At 38.5% G+C, this 21,615-nt stretch overlaps 1 protein-coding gene across 1 annotated transcript in view; it reads left to right on the top strand.

Annotated features, from left to right (window-relative positions):
* The window catches only part of RAB3GAP2 (RAB3 GTPase activating non-catalytic protein subunit 2), a 112,567-nt gene that overhangs the window by 12,489 nt on the left and 78,463 nt on the right, over window positions 1-21,615 (top strand). Inside the window, exon 2 of the mRNA XM_070767967.1 lies at window positions 17,085-17,146. Within this exon, the coding sequence (XP_070624068.1) occupies window positions 17,085-17,146 (62 nt within the window). The remainder of the gene's footprint in view (window positions 1-17,084; window positions 17,147-21,615) is intronic.

The following is a 21,615-nucleotide window of genomic DNA, read 5'->3' as shown; positions in this document are numbered from 1 at the left end:
TTGAAAATGGGAGCCTCCTCATTTTAGATTGCTGCATATTTTTATGTGCTGAGAGGATATGCTAATATAAAATTTATATTCCCATTTTCCATTTCTTTAGAAATAGAAAAAGATGAATAATTCTGAGGCATAGGAAATGAAGTAGCTTCTCTATTCTTTAGTCTTTTTTTTTTTTTCTTTGTATTGCTATGTGATGCTTTCTGTGGCTTGGCCAAGAATAGCCAACTAAAATTGTTGAACCTACGAATTATTTACAAGTTACAAGTTCTGGAGGTTGGTGCTCTTTATAGAAACAAGTACATTCCCTTTTTCCTGTTTTAGAAGAATGGAAATGAATTTGCTTCAATGCGAGTAAGATCTTTTCTTAGACCATGGAGATTAAATTTTCTTTTTCCTAACATTTAATGATTTCAGTTTCCCATTTAGTTTTCGATCCTGACATACTTATATTGAAGAAAGCAAATACTGTCAAATTAATTGCCCACTTCTAGAATTCATTTTCCCTTTTAGCTTCAGGTTCTTTTTAAATGTGAAACTATTACTCAGTTTATGAGGACAGACTGTTCAGAAGCAAATTGGAATAATGTATATTTTAAATTAAATAGAACTGTGAAAAGCAAAAGTTGAATTTCTCATTTAAGCTTTTGTTGGTAAAATAATTCATTCGTTGGAAATATACCTTAAAAGACATCTATTATTTTTTGATGCTTGAATTACAATGTTTTCTCCATAGTTCGAAGGTTTCAGTGACTATAAATGACTGATGATATCAAGTGAGAAGCTGAACAGTTTTTTTAATACTAGTATAATCTAATCTCTTTAGGGAAAAAATTCTCCCTAGAGGAAGTTGTAGTTACATTTTATGTTTTAAAGCCATTGGTTTTATTCATTTACCTGATAAGGGTAAGAACAAGAATTTATGTTGCCAGTTATTCTAGACAGTTCAAAATAGTCCTCTTCAGTGATATGTATTAAAAAATGATTGAAAAGTCAAATTACTTGTCAATGAGGAGGTTGTTGCTTTTCATTACTAATACTTATAACTTCATTTTGCTCGTGTTTATTTCTCTCTACATCATATAAGTTGATTGGAGATAAGCTTAGGAATTTTGTTTAAATAGAGAGCAAGTATGATTCAAGGTGTGGTATAAAATATGAGTGAGGGGTAATTTTAGCAAATGAAGTAGTAATGACATAGTAATTATAACTAACATAGTAATCTAAACTGGCAAACTTCTTTTTATTGTTACTGTTTATTTATTTACTTTTTAAATTTGTTTTTGGCTGTCCTGGGTCTTCCTTGCTGTGCAGGCTTTTCTCTAGTTGTGGTGAGCAGGGGCTACTCTCCAGTTGCAGTGCGCAGGCTTCTCAGTGCAGTGGCTTCTCTTGTCGCGGAGCACGGCCTCTAGAGCACGAGGGCTTCAGTAGTTGTGGCTCCCCTGCTCTCAAACACAGGCTCAATAGTCGTGTCTCATGTACTTGAAAGTGCCTTTTTTTTCAGTAGGCTGTACTGGAAATGAGGTGGGAAAGCCCAGTTGAAACATGGACATCTGAAATATTTGGCTTACAGCTGATGCTGTCCTGCTGTGCTGTAGTTGTAAAATCACTGCTTTAGGAGCAGCATCTGGCACATGAGTCATAGCACTAAAGTAACAAACCTAGGGAGGCAGTCTCGTGATCTAATTGTAGATGTCTCCAATAGGCAATATTTGCCATTTCTTAGCTGTTTTGAGTATAACCTGTTTTATTCACTGTTGGCAAAAAGAATATTTGCATAATAGAATACAGACACATTTTGAGAATGATGTGGTTGTTCTTTTTTGTCTTCAAAATGATATGGTGTTTATTTGGGAACTCAGTGTTCTTTGTAATTGTTTTTTCTAGCCTACCAAAAAGTCAGGTTGAAAGTAAATGCTTAATTGAATGTATTGGTTTTTCTTTACTGATGCAAGATCTTTTTAAAGCAATGATACAAGTTTTGTTTTGAAATGTTGAAATATGCATTGTGCATGTGTGTGTGTGTGTGTGTGTGTGTGTGTATCTGTCAGATACAAAGATCCATTAATCCATATTAGGCCAACTATATTGAGCAATATTTCTAGAGGATCTTTTTTTACATTGTCAGATTCTGCCATTTAGACTTTAATTAGAACAAAAATATTCTGTTTCTTCTGTTCTTAATCAAAACTAAAGCTAAAGATGGTTAATTATTTTTTCTGACTAAAATGGAATAGAGAATTATCAAAATTTATCAATATATATTTATAATTTTACATAGAAAACTTATTTACAAAAGATAGTTTTGATTTGGAATATAAAGTCTTTGTATATAAAGTTTATAAAAATAAAATGTTTTTGTATTTCTGTGAAAATTTAAAATATTTAGAATCAACATCTGATTTGTTTACTATATTTAAATATGTTAATTTAAATCCTGCTTCTTTTATAGGGATATATGGGGAAACCTTTGGGTAAGAAGGTTATTTTCAAAGACTTGATGTCCTAAATGGATATAAATATTTAAGTACCTACAATGTTCTTGAAGATGCATATATGTGTGTGTGTAAGAGTTTGAGCACACACAGTATGTATATTCCTTGTCCTCCAAGGCTTAAATGTTTAGCTGTATTGACACGGTATTCATTTAAGATCAACCAGACAAGTTAACAACACAACAAATGACCCAACGCAATTTATAATTCTGAAAGGAAAATATAATCAAATGCTGTGGTTTCACAAGAGGGAAAGATCATTGATAGATGCAATAAAACTTCATAAATAATTAATCCAAGTCCTGAAGGAGAAGGTGAATTTGGAGAGCTGGAGACAAATGGGAATACTTAAATTAGTTGACAGATAAGGGATAGGCTAATGCAGAGAGTAAGAATGAAGAAAGAGGGTGCTGTGTTTGGAGAGTAATCGTTTTAACAGCCATCAAGGGTGTGTATGTGCCAAGCACTGCTCTTTTAACTCTTAACAAAAATGGATACAGTTATTAACTCCATTTTGCTAAAGAGGAAGCTGAGAGGGAAGAGATTAAATTGCCTAAGGATATATGACCCCTCAGGGGTAAAGCTGGGTATCAAACCCAGGCAGGCTGACACCAGACACCTAACAGTTGTTCTGGACCTGTGCTGTCTCGTACTGTGCAGTGGAGCACTAGGAACATGTCTGGTCCCAGCTGAGATGTGCGCTGAGTGTAAAATACGTGTTGGATCTTGAAGACTTAGAGAACCAATGTGAAATAGCTCGTGAACAACTTAATAGTGATTACATATTGAAATGACGTTTGGGGCTATACATATTAAATAAAACATTTTAAAGTTAACTTCACCTGTTTCTACTTTTTAAATATGGCTGCTAGTCAGTTTAGCAGGGCATGTGTGGCTTGTATTACATTTTTATTGGACCGTGCTGCTAAAGACTGCCCTCCAGTAAATGAAGAGGCTAATGAAGTGACAGAATAGAAATAAGGATGAGGGCAGGCAGAGGAAAACAGATTTTAGATCAGATTAGATTGGCATTGAAGTTTATCCTTGAAGCTAGTATTCTTCAGAGCGTCATCCATGGACAGCCTGCCTCACATTTTCAGGATGGGGTCAACCCTGAAACTTGAGTCATCCCTAATTCATTGTTTTAATCTCTTTGCAGAGATTTTAAGGTTCCCTAGAGAGGCCATGCTGCAGAAGAGACTGTAGCTCCAGTTTTGTAAAGGCAATGGATGTGGATGCCATTTTCTTAATATTCTGATCAGTGTTGTTGGGATACAGGCAGTTGATGACAGTGTCATTTAAAGGATTGCTTTCTAGAGATGAGGTGGTTACGACTTACTTATTTAATAAATGGGGGGATGGTAAATACTTAAAATTACCCCATAATTTATAGCCTAGCCTTAGACTGAAAAGCATGCCACTTGGCTCATTAGGTGAACTGGATGATTTGGTGATTTGTGCAGTTTTGGGAATTCTACACTGGATCCTGATCACCCTAAAGAAGTTTATGTCTTGAGTGTCCATCCGTGATAGTACATTTTGTTAAACTGACTTCAGTTCAGTTGCTCAGTAGTGTCCAACTCTTTGCATCCCCATGGACTGCAGCACGCCAGGCTTCCCTGTCCATCACCAACTCCCGGAGCTTACTCAAATTCATGTCCATAGAGTCGGTGATGCCATCTAACCATCTCATCCTCTGTCGTCCCCTTCTCCTCCCGCCTTCAATCTTTCCCAGCATCAGGATCTTTTCAAATGCGTTACATCGGACTTACATCTTTTCAAATGAGTTTCAACTGACTTACATCTCAACACATACAAGAGTTAGGACTTTCAAATCACCCTGGCTTATAGAAGGTTTTGATCTATTTATTCTAACAGACCATCATCTTTTGATGTCTTATTTCTTCCTGTTATGTAGAAATTTATAGACCTTAAAGTTTTGTAGTAAATGTTCCTTACTGACATTAAATGGCCCAGTTCTCAAATGTAAAACACATTGCTCTTGTTATTCACAAATTTGATCAATAATCGATTAAAATATACTGATAATGACATGGATTGAAGAAGAGCATCCCTCATAGAAAAGTTACCAGAAGGAAAGACCACCTGAATAAAATTTTGTATATGAATGGCATCTTTATTAGACATTCAGCAGCTATTTTTTCAATATAAACTTTTTTTGAAGATTGTGCTTGACCTGCTTTCGTATTTGAGGACATAAGAAATAACCTTGGTAAGGTACTACGATTCTGATACTTCAACAGTAGCTGTCAAATAGCAGCCTGCAAAACAGTATCAGATGAATTTTAACTGAAGTCAGGAGGCTACAAACTTTACATCACTGACACTGAGTAACAGTAGCCAGAAGGTAGTACCTTATTTACTGATGTTTCCATCTTTGATTTTTTTTTTATGTTTCTCATTTTTAAGTTGACTAAAATTTGGAGTCCATTTTCTTACATTATTATAAATAATACTGAGAATTCTAAACCAACCTTCAAAAATATCTTTAAGCTCTCCAAGTAACAGTTCTGTTTTTCACCTTCACCTTCCTTTAACCTTTTTGTACCATGACCCCTTTGGGAAATGTATTCCTGTGACAGTGGGAGGTGCCTGATTAGTTTTTCTTTGCCTCCAGTTAATAGAAATTCCCCAGGCAGAGACATTGAGACATGGGTAAACCGTCATGAGCACCACTTGTTTTGTAAAAAGAAGGTATTTCTCAGAGTTTTTTTTCTTCCTGGAATGTTTTGAATTGTGCTTTATGGAGAGAACTGGGTCTCGGCAGGGGCTGATAATCAAAATTTCTGCTGTCTTCTCCTGATTGAATGAGTCATTTGTGAATGGAGCTGGGTACTTTTTTACCAGTATGGAGGAGAAATAACACATTTTTTTAATAGTTTTCTTTTCAACAGCATTCAACAGAGGTTATGTGCACAGACTAAGCTCTTTGAAGGCTTATTTTGCTTTTGTATGTCCAGCACTTAGCACAGGGCCCAACACAGAAGAGATGCTGGGTTGTGTTTGTTGAATGCATGAATGAATACATGATTAGCTGGCCTTCATGAAGTACTTTAAATTCTGCATGCTTTTCCAGAGAGTTTGGTAATTTGATATTTTTATAGCAGTTTTAACATTGAATTGTGGACCTTAGAGCAATAAGCTTTACTACACATTTTGCTCTCTCGTACAAAAGACATTATCAGTCGGATGGCCTAGTTACCATTAGCCCATAAGAAGATAGTTGCTTTCTATGCAGTAGAAAAATGAGCAGACTAAAGGGATTGCCTAGCAAATTTAGATTGCCAAAGAGCAACTGTAGTTTTCCAAGTTACAAAAAAGAAATTTCCAAGGTTCAAGATCACAGGAATATTTCCATGTTAATGTAATGAAATCTTGCTTTTGGTCTTACTTGTAAGCCCCACTGTTTCCTAATCTTACTCTTATTCACAGGCCGTAGGAGTAAGTATGGGAGAATACTAGGCAGCGTGGGCTCTGGAACTCAGGCAGAACTGGATTCAAACCCCGCCCCTCCATTTAATCCTCTGGATTTTAGGCAAGTGATGTAAACTAGGCAATCTGCTTTTCTCTGTAAAAAGAGAGAGATAGGGGATCCTTGTCGTGCTTATGTGAATTAATGTCAATAAAGCATTTAAGCATATAGAAATGCTGAAAACATGTTAGTTGTTGTTATGATAACCTCTGTCTGAATGGCCTTTTTTTTTTTTTTTTGGTCTCTTTGCCTTTGAAAAGTTTCTAGCCACTTAAAAAAAAAAATCTGTGGATCATTTTTAAAGTCTTTATTGAACTGGTTACAATATTTGGCCCCAAGGCACGTTGTCATCTTAGCTCCTTGAACAGGAATCATACCTGAAGCCCTGCATTAGAAAGCGAAGTCCTAACCACTGGATCACCAGCGAAGTCCCTCTAGCCACTTTTTATAAGATTTCATTTAAGATGACTCCTCCCTGTAGTTTTTGGTCTCTTTTACGGCCTCATCTGAGTTTCCATAGTAGTCAGTAGTCAGTTACAGCCATCACCATAACGATTACTTGTTTGTCTCTCTCCTACACTAGATCACAGATTCTTTAAAAAGAAAAGGAGTTCATATGTTTGTATTTTTCTCTGTTTCTACTACAGGATTTGGCACAGGGTATTTAACAGAACATTTGTTAAATTGTTCAATTGATGTGTGTATGGAAATCTTCTATTAGTTGTACAGTGTTAAATAAATGATTAGTACTATGTTATACCTAGCAGTGTGCTTGGCACATTATAAAGTAGCTATTTGGTGTTTAAGTACCAAAGACGGGGATATTGCCACAGAGCTAATTGAGCAATGATTTCAAGTACCATACTGTAACTTTTTTTTAATCATCTAATATATAGTTGATTTTAGCAGCTTTTGGAACGTTGTAGATAAGTGGAAGTTCTTTTTGCTTCCATCCTCCTGTCAGCAGATAACATGTTCAGTCCCATCGTTTAGGTTGCTTCTTCCTCCAGAATTTTGAGGCTAATTGGTTTAAATACAATATTTTATTTATATTTTGTAGTATTTTAATAGCTAAATCCTGATGACTGGTATTAAGAACTTACTATGTTGGGAGAATGACATTGAAACATGTCTAATATCATATGTGAAACGAATTGCCAGTCCAGGTTCGATGCATGATACAGGATGCTCGGGGCTGGTGCACTGGGATGACCCAGAGGGATGGGATGGGGAGGGAGGTAGGAGGGGAGTTCAGGATGGGGAACACGTGTACACCCGTGGCGGATTCATGTTGATGTATGGCAAAACCAATACAATATTGTAAAGTAATTAGCCTCCAATTAAAATAAATTTATATTAAAAAAGAACTTATTATGTATCAGGTACTGGGGACTTAGCATGCTGATGGCAATCCCACTAACCGTAGGTACTGTCATTTTCTATGATGTTATGGTAAAAGAGCTAAAGCTTATGAATACGGGGTAACTGTTCTGGGTCACAGAGCTGATAAGGGCTGGATCCAGGATGAACCTAGGTAATCTGATTCTGGGGCTAAACTTATTAGACAACTCTCTGCTCTTTTCACACTTAGGGAAACTTTGATTTGTTTTTTAATTTGATTTGAAGTCATACATATAGAGTATCTGGTGTTTGGTTCAGAATATTAATAGTTCCTTTAAAAATGATAGTTTTATTCATTCTCTTCTGATATGATATAAAATAAATTCAAAGATAATTATATAAAAATGTACTCATTAATTTGGGATTTTTTTTTTTCATTTTTTAAAAAATTTGACTGTGCTGGGTCTTTGTTGCGGCACGTGGGCCTTCTCTACTTGCTGTGCGTGGGCTTAGTTACCCTGTAGCAAGTGGGATCTTAGTTCCTTGACCAGGGATCAAACCCTCATCTCCTGCATTGGAAGACAGATTCTTAACCAGTGACTACCAGGGAAGCCCCCAGTTTGGGATTTTTATTTATTTATTTTTTTTTTAATTTTTATTTTATTTTTAAACTTTACATAATTGTATTAGTTTTGCCAAACATCAAAATGAATCCACCACAGGTATACATGTGTTCCCCATCCTGAACCCTCCTCCCTCCTCCCTCCCCATACCATCCCTCTGTGTCGTCCCAGTGCACTATCCCCAAGCATCCAGTATCGTGCATCGAACCTGGACTGGCAACTCGTTTCTTACATGATATTTTACATGTTACAATGTCATTCTCCTAAATCTTCCCACCCTCTCCCTCTCCCACAGAGTCCATAAGACTGTTCTATACATCAGTGTCTCTTTTGCTGTCTCGTACACAGGGTTATTGTTACCATCTTTCTAAATTCCATATATATGCGTTAGAATACTGTATTTATGTTTTTCCTTCTGGCTTACTTCACTCTGTATAATAGGCTCCAGTTTCATCCACCTCATTAGAACTGATTCAAATGTATTCTTTTGAATGGCTGAGTAATACTCCATTGTGTATATGTACCACAGCTTTCTTATCCATTCATCTGCTGATGGACATCTAGGTTGCTTCCATGTCTTGGCTATTATAAACAGTGCTGCGATGAACATTGGGGTACACGTGTCTCTTTCCCTTCTGGTTTCCTCAGTGTGTATGCCCAGCAGTGGGGTTGCTGGATCATAAGGCAGTTCTATTTCCAGTTTTTTAAGGAATCTCCACACTGTTCTCCATAGTGGCTGTACTAGTTTGCATTCCCACCAACAGTGTAAGAGGGTTCCCTTTTCTCCACACCCTCTCCAGCATTTATTATTTGTAGACTTTTGGATTGCAGCCATTCTGACTGGTGTGAAATGGTACCTCATAGTGGTTTTGATTTGCATTTCTCTGATAATGAGTGATGTTGAGCATCTTTTCATGTGTTTGTTAGCCATCTGTATGTCTTTTTTGGAGAAATGTCTATTTAGTTCTTTGGCCCATTTTTTGATTGGGTCGTTTATTTTTCTGGAGTTGAGCTGTAGGAGTTGCTTGTATATTTTTGAGATTAGTTGTTTGTCAGTTGCTTCATTTGCTATTATTTTCTCCCATTCTGAAGGCTGTCTTTTCACCTTGCTAATAGTTTCCTTTGATGTGCAGAAGCTTTTAAGGTTAATTAGGTCCCATTTGTTTATTTTTGCTTTTATTTCCAATATTCTGGGAGGTGGGTCATAGAGGATCCTGCTGTGATGTATGTCGGAGAGTGTTTTGCCTATGTTCTCCTCTAGGAGTTTTATAGTTTCTGGTCTTACGTTTAGATCTTTAATCCATTTTGAGTTTATTTTTGTGTATGGTGTTAGAAAGTGGTCCAGTTTCATTCTTTTACAAGTGGTTGACCAGATTTCCCAGCACCACTTGTTAAAGAGATTGTCTTTAATCCATTGTATATTCTTGCCTCCTTTGTCGAAGATAAGGTGTCCATATGTGCGTGGATTTATCTCTGGGCTTTCTATTTTATTCCATTGATCAATATTTCTGTCTTTGTGCCAGTACCATACTGTCTTGATAACTGTGGCTTTGTAGTAGAGCCTGAAGTCAGGTAGGTTGATTCCTCCAGTTCCATTCTTCTTTCTCAAGATCGCTTTGGCTATTCGAGGTTTTTTGTATTTCCATACAAATTGTGAAATTATTTGTTCTAGCTCTGTGAAGAATACTGTTGGTAGCTTGATAGGGATTGCGTTGAATCTATAAATTGCTTTGGGTAGTATACTCATTTTCACTATATTGATTCTTCCAATCCATGAACATGGTATATTTCTCCATCTATTAGTGTCCTCTTTGATTTCTTTCACCAGTGTTTTATAGTTTTCTATATATAGGTCTTTAGTTTCTTTAGGTAGATATATTCCTAAGTATTTTATTCTTTCTGTTGCAATGGTGAATGGAATTGTTTCCTTAATTTCTCTTTCTGTTTTCTCATTATTAGTGTATAGGAATGCAAGGGATTTCTGTGTGTTGATTTTATATCCTGCAACTTTACTGTAGTCATTGATTATTTCTAGTAATTTTCTGGTGGAGTCTTTAGGGTTTTCTATGTAGAGGATCATGTCATCTGCAAATAGTGAGAGTTTTACTTCTTCTTTTCCAATTTGGATTCCTTTTATTTCTTTTTCTGCTCTGATTGCTGTGGCCAAAACTTCCAAAACTATGTTGAATAGTAATGGTGAAAGTGGGCACCCTTGTCTTGTTCCTGACTTTAGAGGAAATGCTTTCAATTTTTCACCATTGAGGATAATGTTTGCAGTGGGTTTGTCATATATAGCTTTTATTATGTTGAGGTATGTTCCTTCTATTCCTGCTTTCTGGAGAGTTTTTATCATAAATGGATGTTGAATTTTGTCAAAGGCTTTCTCTGCATCTATTGAGATAATCATATGGTTTTTATTTTTCAATTTGTTAATGTGGTGTATTACATTGATTGATTTGCGGATATTGAAGAATCCTTGCATCCCTGGGATAAAGCCCACTTGATCATGGTGTATGATCTTTTTAATGTGTTGTTGGATTCTGATTGCTAGAATTTTGTTAAGGATTTTTGCATCTATGTTCATCAGTGATATTGGCCTGTAGTTTTCTTTTTTTGTGGGATCTTTGTCAGGTTTTGGTATTAGGGTGATGGTGGCCTCATAGAATGAGTTTGGAAGTTTACCTTCCTCTGCAATTTTCTGGAAGAGTTTGAGCAGGATAGGTGTTAGCTCTTCTCTAAATTTTTGGTAGAATTCAGCTGTGAAGCCGTCTGGACCGGGGCTTTTGTTTGCTGGAAGATTTTTGATTACAGTTTCAATTTCCATGCTTGTGATGGGTCTGTTAAGATTTTCTATTTCTTCCTGGTCCAGTTTTGGAAAGTTGTACTTTTCTAAGAATTTGTCCATTTCTTCCACGTTGTCCATTTTATTGGCATATAATTGTTGATAGTAGTCTCTTATGATCCTTTGTATTTCTGTGTTGTCTGTTGTGATCTCTCCATTTTCGTTTCTAATTTTGTTGATTTGATTTTTCTCCCTTTGTTTCTTGATGAGTCTGGCTAATGGTTTGTCAATTTTATTTATCCTTTCAAAGAACCAGCTTTTGGTTTTGTTGATTTTTGCTATGGTCTCTTTTGTTTCTTTTGCATTTATTTCTGCTCTAATTTTTAAGATTTCTTTCCTTCTACTAACCCTGGGGTTCTTCATTTCTTCCTTTTCTAGTTGCTTTAGGTGTAGAGTTAGGTTATTTATTTGACTTTTTTCTTGTTTCTTGAGGTGTGCCTGTATTGCTATGAACTTTCCCCTTAGGACTGCTTTTACCGTGTCCCACAGGTTTTGGGTTGTTGTGTTTTCATTTTCATTCGTTTCTATGCAAATTTTGATTTCTTTTTTGATTTCTTCTGTGATTTGTTGGTTATTCAGCAGCGTGTTGTTCAGCCTCCATATGTTGGAATTTTTAATAGTTTTTCTCCTGTAATTGAGATCTAATCTTACTGCATTGTGGTCAGAAAAAATGCTTGGAATGATTTCTATCTTTTTGAATTTACCAAGGCTAGCTTTATGGCCCAGGATGTGATCTATCCTGGAGAAGGTTCCATGTGCACTTGAGAAAAAGGTGAAATTCATTGTTTTGGGATGAAATGACCTATAGATATCAATTAGGTCTAACTGGTCTATTGTATCGTTTAAAGTTTGTGTTTCCTTGTTAATTTTCTGTTTAGTTGATCTATCCATAGGTGTAAGTGGGGTATTAAAGTCTCCCACTATTATTGTGTTATTGTTAATTTCTCCTTTCATACTTGTTAGCATTTGTCTTACGTACTGTGGTGCTCCCGTGTTGGGTGCATATATATTTATAATTGTTATATCTTCTTCTTGGATTGATCCTTTGATCATTATGTAGTGACCTTCTTTGTCTCTTTTCACAGCCTTTGTTTTAAAGTCTATTTTATCTGATATGAGTATTGCTACTCCTGCTTTCTTTTGGTCCTTATTTGCATGGAAAATCTTTTTCCAGCCCTTCACTTTCAGTCTGTATGTGTCCCCTGTTTTGAGGTGGGTCTCTTGTAGACAACATATGTAGGGGTCTTGTTTTTGTATCCATTCAGCCAGTCTTTGTCTTTTGGTTGGGGCATTCAACCCATTTACGTTTAAGGTAATTACTGATAAGTATGTTCCCGTTGCCATTTACTTTATTGTTTTGGGTTCGAGTTTATACACCGTTTTTGTGTTTCCTGTCTAGAGAATATCCTTTAGTATTTGTTGGAGAGCTGGTTTGGTGGTGCAGAATTCTCTCAGCTTTTGCTTGTCTGAAAAGCTTTTGATTTCTCCTTCATACTTGAATGAGATCCTTGCTGGGTACAATAATCTGGGCTGTAGGTTATTTTCTTTCATCATTTTAAGTATGTCTTGCCATTCCCTCCTGGCTTGAAGCGTTTCTATTGAAAGATCAGCTGTTATCCTTATGGGAATTCCCTTGTGTGTTATTTGTTGTTTTTCCCTTGCTGCTTTTAATATTTGTTCTTTGTGTTTGATCTTTGTTAATTTGATTAATATGTGTCTTGGGGTGTTTCTCCTTGGGTTTATCCTGTTTGGTACTCTCTGGGTTTCTTGGACTTGGGTGATTATTTCCTTCCCCATTTTAGGGAAGTTTTCCACTATTATCTCCTCAAGTATTTTCTCATGGTCTTTCTTTTTGTCTTCTTCTTCTGGAACCCCTATGATTCGAATGTTGTAGCGTTTAATATTGTCCTGGAGGTCTCTGAGATTGTCCTCATTTCTTTTAATTCGTTTTTCTTTTATCCTCTCTGATTCATTTATTTCTACCATTCTATCTTCTAATTCACTAATCCTGTCTTCTGCCTCTGTTATTCTACTATTTGTTGCCTCCAGAGTGTTTTTAATTTCACTTATTGCATTATTCATTATATATTGACTCTTTTTTATTTCTTCTAGGTCCTTGTTAAACCTTTCTTGCATCTTCTCAATCCTTGTCTCCAGGCTATTTATCTGTGATTCCATTTTAGTTTCAAGATTTTGGATCAATTTCACTATCATTATTCGGAATTCTTTATCAGGTAGATTCCCTATGTCTTCCTCTTTTGTTTGGTTTGGTGGGCATTTATCCTGTTCCTTTATCTGCTGAGTATTCCTCTGTCTCTTCATCTTGTTTAAATTGCTGAGTTTGGGGTGTCCTTTCTGTATTCTGGCAGTTTGTGGAGTTCTCTTTATTGTGGTGTTTCCTCGCTGTGTGTGGGTTTGTACAGGTGGCTTGTCAAGGTTTCCTGGTTAGGGAAGCTTGTGTCGGTGTTCTGGTGGGTGGAGCTGTATTTCTTCTCTCTGGAGTGCAATGAAATGTCCAGTAATGAGTTATGAGATGTCTATAGTTTTGGGGTGACTTTGGGCAGCCTGTGTCTTGAAGCTCAGGGCTGTGTTCCTTTGTTGCTGGAGAATTTGCTTGGTATGTCTTGCCCTGGAACTTATTGGTCCTTGTGTGGTGCTTGGTTTCAGTGTTGGTATGGAGGCATTTGATGAGCTCCTGTGAATGAATGTTCCTTGGAGTCAGGAGTTCCCTGGAGTCAGGGTTTGGACTTAAGTCTCCTGCTTCCGATTATCGGTCTTATTTTTACAGTAGTTTCAAAACTTCTCCTTCTATACAGCACCATTGATAAAACATCTACATTAAAGATGATAAGTTTCTCTACAGTGAGGGTCACTCAGAGAGGTTCACAGGGTTACATGGAGAAGAGAAGAGGGAGGAGGGAGTTAGAGGTGACCCAAATGAGATGAGGTGAATCAATAGTGGAGAGAGTGGGCTAGCCAGTAGTCACTTCCTTATGTGCACTCCACAACTAGACCACTCAGAGATGTTCACGGGGTTATACAGAGAAGAGAAGAAGGAGGAAGGTAACAGAGGTGGCCAGAAGGATAAAAGGGGGGAATGAAAAGGAGGGAGACAGATCCAGCCAGTAATCAGTTCCCTAAGTGTTCTCCACCGTCTGGAACACACAGAAATTCACAGAGTTGGGTAGAGTAGAGAGGGGTTAGGGAGGAGACACAGGCGACCTGGTGGAGAAAAAGGAGGGTCCAAAGGGAGAGAGAGCAGTCAAGCCAGTAATCTCACTCCCTAGTGAAAAATGGGTCCTGAAGATTGGGTCCTTAAAGGTACAAAATTGGTAACAAATACATAAAAGCAAAAATTAAAAATCTAGAGTAGAGTTTGGAATTTCAAAAATACGATGTTAAAGAAAAGAAGAAGGAAAAGAAAGAGAGAAAGAACGAACAAACAAAAACAAACAAGGTCGCGAAAATTATAAAGAAAGTACAGGTACAAAATTGATAACTAATACCAGAAAGCGAAAATTAAAAATCTAGAGTAGAGTTTGGAATTTCAAAAATACGATGTTAAAGAAAAGAAGAAGGAAAAGAAAGAGAGAAAAGACGAACAAACAAAAACAAAGAAGGTCGCGAAAATTATAAAGAAAGTACAGGTACAAAATTGATAACTAATACCAGAAAGCAAAAATTAAAAATCTAGAGTAGAGTTTGGAATTTCAAAAATACAATGTTAAAAAAAAAAAAAAAAAAAGAAGAAGAAGAAAAATAAAGAGAGAAAACAAACAAACAAATACGAACAATGTCACAAAAATTATACAGAAAATACAGGTACAAAATTGATATCAAATACCAAAAAGCATAAATTAAAAATCTAGAGTAAAGTTTGGAATTTCAGATATACAATGTTATATAAAAGAAGAAGAGAAAGAAACAGAGAAGAAGAAAAAAAAAAAAAAGTCACAGAAATTATATAAAAAAAAACTATAGGTACAAAATTGATAACATATACCAAAAAGCGAAAATTAAAAATCTAGAGTAGAGTTTGGAATTTCAAAAATACAATGTTAAAGAAAAGAAGAAAAAAACAAAAACAAACAAACAAAAAAAACAAGGTCAAAAAATTATAAAATATATATATATGAAGTTTGCTGAAGAAGAAAAAAATAGGGTCTTTTTTTTTTTTTTTTGCAAAGTAATAGGTTATAAAAGTGAAAATTAAAGGAACAATAGAGGACTTAAAATTTTTTTTTTTAATTAAAAAAAAAGAAAGAATGATTGTAAAAATAATAAAAATATATCTAGGACTTTTTTTTTTTTTTTTTTTTTTGTGGGTGTTGTGGGTTCAGTTCATTTTTGGCTAGTTCCTTGGTCAGATTTACATTTCTCAAGATCTATAGGCCCCTTCCTATGTAGTCCGTAGTAACCACAGGGTTTTGATCTATTGCCTGTAGCTTCCAAGGCGTTTCCCTCTGTTATATCTTCTTCTGTTTGCTAGTCTCTTCAGTATCTGGTTTCCGCCCTGACTCAAAGGGCACGGTGGAGGACACCTTTTTTTTTTTTTTTTTTTAGGCTTACTTGTTCAGTCGCGCTGTGGGGAGGGAGGGAGGGAGGGATGCTGCAAACAAATAACACTGGCGTGGGCTCGCAGTGCCTCAGCCACCCTGGGTCTGCCCCCGCTCACGGCGCGTGTAGCCTCCCTGTCCACACTGCTCGGACTCTAGGTTGTTCCGCCGGGAACAATCCGAGGCTGGCCCTGGGCTGCATGCACCTCCCAGGTCCAAGCCGCTCAGGTTCAGGCACTCGGGTAGTCCTCAGAGGCGCAGACTCAGTTGGGCCTGCGTTTTGTGCTCTTCCCAGGTCCGAGCGCCAATTTGCTCTTCCCAGGCGAGCGCCAATGCTGCGACTTATCGCCTCCCCGCCACTCGGTTATCTGGATGTAAAACCGGCGCACCTTCTCAGGCAGATGTTGACCGTCCAGACCCCCAAGAAGTTTTAGTTAGCAAAGAAGCCTGCTTACAATTTTATAGATAATGTCTCTCTGGGGCTGCGATTGCCCCCTTCCGGCTCTGGCTGCCTGTCACCGGAGGGGGAAGGTCTGCAGCCGGCTATCTCTGTTCAGTCCTTTGTTCCGTGCGCGGGCCTGGCGGTCTTAGGTTAGGGCTGGCTTTTCGCGTGGTAGGTATCCCACAGTCTGGTTTGCTAGCCCAAATTATTTCGCTCAGATAGCGCTCAGGGTATTCAGGCCAGATTCTTACTCTCAGCGATGCAGCCCACGCCGCGCCTCCCTGCCCAGCCCCGGTTTGCTAATGGTGGATGCAGGCGTCTGCGCTGCTTCTCTGCTGGGGGAGTTACCGTAGGGCTCGCAATCTGCGAGTTTTAAATTGTTTATTTATTTTTTCTCCCTGTTATGTTGCCCTCTGTGCTTCCAAAGCTCGGCACAGATTCGGCAGTGAGAAGGTTTCCTGATGTTTGGAAACTTCTCTCTTTTTAAGATTCCCTTCCCGGGACGGAACTCCGTCCCTCCCTCTTTTGTCTCTTTTTTTTTTGTTTTTAATATTTTTTCCTACCTCCTTTCGAAGAGTTGGGTTGCTTTTCTGGGTGCCTGATGTCCTCTGCCGGCATTCAGAAGTTGTTTTGTGGAATTTACTCGACGTTTAAATGCTCTTTTGATGAATTTGTGGGGGAGAAAGTGTTCTCCCCGTCCTACTCCTCCGCCATCTTGGCTCCTCCCCCCCCAGTTTGGGATTTTTAATTCCCCATTGCAGTGGTGGTTGGACATCTTATTTTAATCCAAGACAGTGTTATCATGTATAAGAATTCCCAGAGTGTCAGGAAAAGGTGGGAAATAGTAGACCAATCTGGTTTCAAAATTGTTTTCTTAATCTTTGATACATTATCTTATTAAAACACTTTTAAAGATATCTGTGTGAAATTTTAGGTGTGTTTTTGGCCACTATGTACATTTAACTTGTCTAATATATGAAGTAACAGATACTTGTCATTTTAAGATTTTTTAAAAAGTCACCTTTGCAGTTTGATTTAAATGTGGGTAAACTTGATGTCCAATATCTTAAAATCCAACCAACTCGCACACTTTTACTATCACATAGTGGAAATCTGGGTCAGATGTTTCCTGAGTATTATTACATATAGCAAAATCCTGACCTAGTATAGTATAGTTTACCGTTGTTTTCTTCCTTAATATGAGGTTGGTTCTATTATGTTTAGAGGAAATGTTTTTAAAATAACTTAAGCTCTATATTTTACGTAGTAAGCACTTTTCATCTTTTTCAAAACAGGTAAATCAAACTGGGAAGATGATGGTTGGGGAGCATGGGAAGAATCAGAACCCCAAGAACCTGTAAGTCTGCAAAAATATGCATGCTTTTTGATAGTGGCATTTTCCTTTTGTAATGATGGTGACATATTTCAGTGTTAGGTCAACATTTTAAAATCGTTATCAAGAACCTTTTTTGCTTACTCAATAGTACTTAAGTAGATGCCTGTTCTTAAGGATTTAATGACATTTTATAGCTCAGTCATTGGGCTCAGTGGAGAATAATTGTTTTAGGATTCTTTCTCCTTCATTGGTTATTCTTTCAGACTCTTGAATTTATTCATTCAACATAGATTTGTTAAGTGCCCACCATATTCTAGGTGTTGGGAGTATAGCATTGAGCAAGTAAACAGAGTCCCTGTGTGTAGTGTATTTTTACCTATAGATAATACAAAATCTAACCTACACTGGCTTAAATAAGAGGGACACTTATTAGCTCACATAAAAGGAAGTCAGAGATACTATGTATTCCCAGATGGGTTGACGAGGCAATTCAACTATGTCATCAAAGACTCACGTTCTATTCTGCATACACCATGTTGACTTCATCCTAAAGCTTGTTGCTCTCACAGGTGTGGTGGGGCAACTTGTTTTTTCATTCCTGCCCAGAGAGAGAAAAAGGCTGGGGCTTTTCATAGCTTTCTTCCTTGCCTTTTATCTCCTTGGCTCATTTCTGAACTAGCCACTAGCAAGGTATATGAGATTTTCGTCAGTCAATCATATCAGTCATTCCTGAAGTTGGAGGATAGAGGGTCAGCTTTTCCTGAGGCCCATGGCTGCACAGGGGAGGAGTTGATACCTGAACAAAATCAGGGTTTAGTTTTTTTTTGTTTTTTTTTGTTTTTTTACGAAAGAGAAATGAACCTATATACTGGATAGGTCTTATCATCCCTGTGCCCAGCTGGCGAGAGAGGGGAAAAAAATTTTTTTTAAGGTACATGAAAAATATCAAATGGTGGTAGTAGAGAATGCAAATGGTGATGTAACAACTGTAGATTGGGTGGCCTGGGAAGGTGTTTAAGGATGTGACTTTAAGCTGAGGTTTGAAAGATGGCGGGGAATCAGCGAAGTATAGGTCTGGCAAAGAGCATCGCAGGCCAGGGCAACAGCTCATGCAAAGGCCCTGTGGCAGGATGGGCTTGGTATTAGAAGGAAGGTAGAGAAGGCCAGTGGGGCTTGGCAGGACTGAGGTGGCTACAAGAGGGGATTAGAGAAGCAAACCAGCCTGATTAAAGACTTCATGAATTTGAAGTTTATTCTAAATGCAATAGGAAACCACATTGATCTGATTCCTTATTGTTCATCTTGCTGCTGTTTAGAATAGATTGAAGTAGGGAGCAAAAGTGGAAGCAAGGAAAACCAATTAGGAGGCTGCTAGAGGAGTTTAGTTGAGAAATGATGGTGACTTGCATTAAGATAGAGAAAATGAGAAATTGGTAGATTCAGGATGAGTTTGAGAGATAATGCTAAGACATTCCTATGAATTGGCTGTGAGGTATGAGGGGGGAAGGAAGAACCTAGATTTAATTTCTTTAATCTGGGGCATGGTGTATAGTAGATAAAGTATAACAAGATGTTGCTGCTCCCTAAAGCTGAGTAATAGGTACCATTCTCTTTATTTTTGTCAATCTTTGAAACTGTCCATAATAAAAGGTCTTTGAAAATCCTTCCAGATATTTGGCTTGAGCTACTGAATGCATGGTGTATCACTTACCTTGTTGGGAAAGACAAAAAGAATAGATGTGGAGGAGAAATGAGAGAGCATCATGTGAGCAGCAGAGCATGTAAATGTCATATAGAGTTGTAGCAAAGCTCCAAGGGGAGATGCAGAACAGGGAACCATTTCAGAGGACCTCAAGGAGGATTGGGATGCGGTGCAGCTCAAGGAACTTAGTTATCCCATCACCTCCGCAAACACCACCTTGTCCCTCTCTGCTCTAGTCCTGTGTCAACAGGGAGACTCAGTTATACTGTCTCTGCATTTGCTAATAAGACTGACTTACTCATAACTTAGACTCTAGATTGTCTTCAGTTCTTTCTCCTTTTCATTTCACCCTCAGAGCTCATATGAGGATTTTACTGAGTCTGTTCTTCAGCATCCAGTGTAGGATATTTGGGTGGGGGGTGCAGTGCGTAGATTTATGTGAGGTCAGGGACTTCCCTGGTGGTCCAGTGGTTAGGACTTCTTGCTTCTGCTGCAGAGGGTATGGGTTCTATCCTGATCTGGGAACTAAGATCCCGTATGCCACATGGTGTGGCAAAAAAAAAAAGAGGAAACTACAGAAAAATAAGCTGGTGCTGAGTTTTGGTACCTATTTAGAGGCCCAGAGGCCCTCCCTCATCTTAAAGAGTTTACTGGTCCATTTGGAATGGGTTTTTACTTGTGAATGACGCAGCTGGGGATTTGTGTGCAAGGCTAGTTCTCCTTACAAAGATCTGCTACATCTTCCCTGATAATATTACTGGGGTGGGTTCACTGATTGTGTGTCATAGACCCGCTTTTTGGTTTTGCCTTCCTTAAGCTCACAGGTTCTCATGGCGTATAAGCCAACATAGGAGAAAATGGGACTTGCTGGTGGCTCAGACAGTAAAGAATCCACCTGCAATGTGGGAGACCCGGGTTCTATCCCTGCGCCAGGAAGATCCCTTGGAGAAGGAAATGGCAACCCACTCCAGTATTCTTGCCTGGGGAATTCCATGGACAGAGGAGCCTGGTGGGCTGCAGTCCATGGGATCACTACAGGCTGGGGTCAGAGAAGCAGGCAGGCCTGGTAAGTCTTTGTGAATTTGAAGTTTATTCTACCTGTGATCAGAAACCACACTAATTTCTGGTTTTTGAAGCTCACCTTGGCTGCTCTGTGTGATAGGTTACCTCCCATGCTCATAAAGGTCATGGGTTGTTTATTGTTCAGTACTTCATTTTGATGTTGCACCTTCCCAGCTGATCCTGGTGACATGGACAATGACAGCCTAGTTAGACTGTGTGAGTGTTACCAACCTCCTTTGAATCTGACATGTAAGTATGTTGTCTTCTCTTTATTGGGAAGGTGATCCTAAATCTAGGGATGACATAGCTTAACTGTTTCAGTTAAAAGCCAAAATATGCTTCTACTCCTTCTGAAAACACATGAAATTACTCACATGTGAGCATGGCTTGATTCACATAAAAGTTGAGTATTCACAAGTGACCCTTGGGAACGAGGGTGGCCTTTTCTCTTTGTCTTGATGGATTTGCTCACACTGTGGACTTGAAATGCAGCAAGTAAGGCAGTATAGTTAGGCCTTGTTGACAACAGTTTGGGGGTACCAGTCATTCCTGTTTGAACCCTTTGCCCTGTCATGGTCTCATATATATGGTGAGGGAGAAGGTATTTGGATGACAACAAAAGTGGGCTAGAACACTAAGGCAGTTATTCAGATGTTCAAGTCATCCTGCAGTGTTTAAGAGAGCTTCTTTGAATTTGGATCCAGTCTTCAAAACAAGACAACATGGCACTGTGGCCAGGGAAAAGGATGTGACCTCTGCCTGACACAGCAGCAGCATCTAGAACTTTCTCTGTGTAGCATCATTATGAAGTTCTGTTGAGAAAAATTTTATAACCAGGACTATTAGTAATTTTACTCAGCTGAAGCAAGAGACTTCTGTTACTTCTGCTACCATCTACGGTGATTAACAACTCCAAAGGCACAGCCAGCTCCAGGGGCCTAGCAAGAATCAAGAGTGCATTTTGTCGAATGTGTGAAATGCAGAAGTGGCACGCTATAGTCAGGGTAGTAGGTGTAACCACCTAGTTGGAATGGAGAGGGAACTTCCTACCCTCTCTTGTCGTGTACAGACAGCAAACCCAAACCCTGCCTTCCATGAGTCCCTTGAAAGTTCTTGTTCACATTAAAGATGAGTGAAGTGAAAGTCACTCAGTCATGGTCTGATTCTTTGCGACCCCATGAACTACACAGTCCATGGAATTCTCCGGGCCAGAATACTGGAGTGGGTAGCCTTTCCCTTCTCCAGGGGATCTTCCCAACCCAGGGATCGAACCCAGGTGTCCCACATTGCAGGCGGATTCTTTACCAGCTGAGCCATAAGGGAAGCCCAAGAATACTGGAGTGGGTAGCCTCTCCCTTCTCCAGGGGATGTTCCCGACCCAGAAATCAAACTGGGGTCTCCTGCATTGCAGGCAGACCTGAGCTATCAGGGAAGCCCTTAAAGATGAGAGAGACCACTTCTTCCAATCCTTAAAGATGAGAGAGAACAGGATTGAAGAAGTGGAGCGGCTTTAAGTCAGGGTGCTGTCACTATCAAAACAATGAGAGGCTTCTCCACCAATTGCCATTGGCAGTTACTGTGACTAGCAGAGTAATGAAAGTAGGCTTTCATTCTTGTTTAGTCTGACATTAAGAGACGAGTCGTGTTCTGGTCTTCAGGAGGCTGCAGTGGTGTGTCAGTGAACCACAGAGAAGGGTACCTAAGAGTAAAGTATGGCAGCCTCTGC

The sequence above is a fragment of the Bos indicus genome, chromosome 16 (genome assembly GCF_029378745.1).
Source record: "Bos indicus isolate NIAB-ARS_2022 breed Sahiwal x Tharparkar chromosome 16, NIAB-ARS_B.indTharparkar_mat_pri_1.0, whole genome shotgun sequence".
In the NCBI taxonomy this organism is placed as follows: domain Eukaryota; kingdom Metazoa; phylum Chordata; class Mammalia; order Artiodactyla; family Bovidae; genus Bos; species Bos indicus.
Note: the sequence above shows the minus strand (reverse complement) of the source record. Positions and strands in the feature narration are given on the sequence as shown.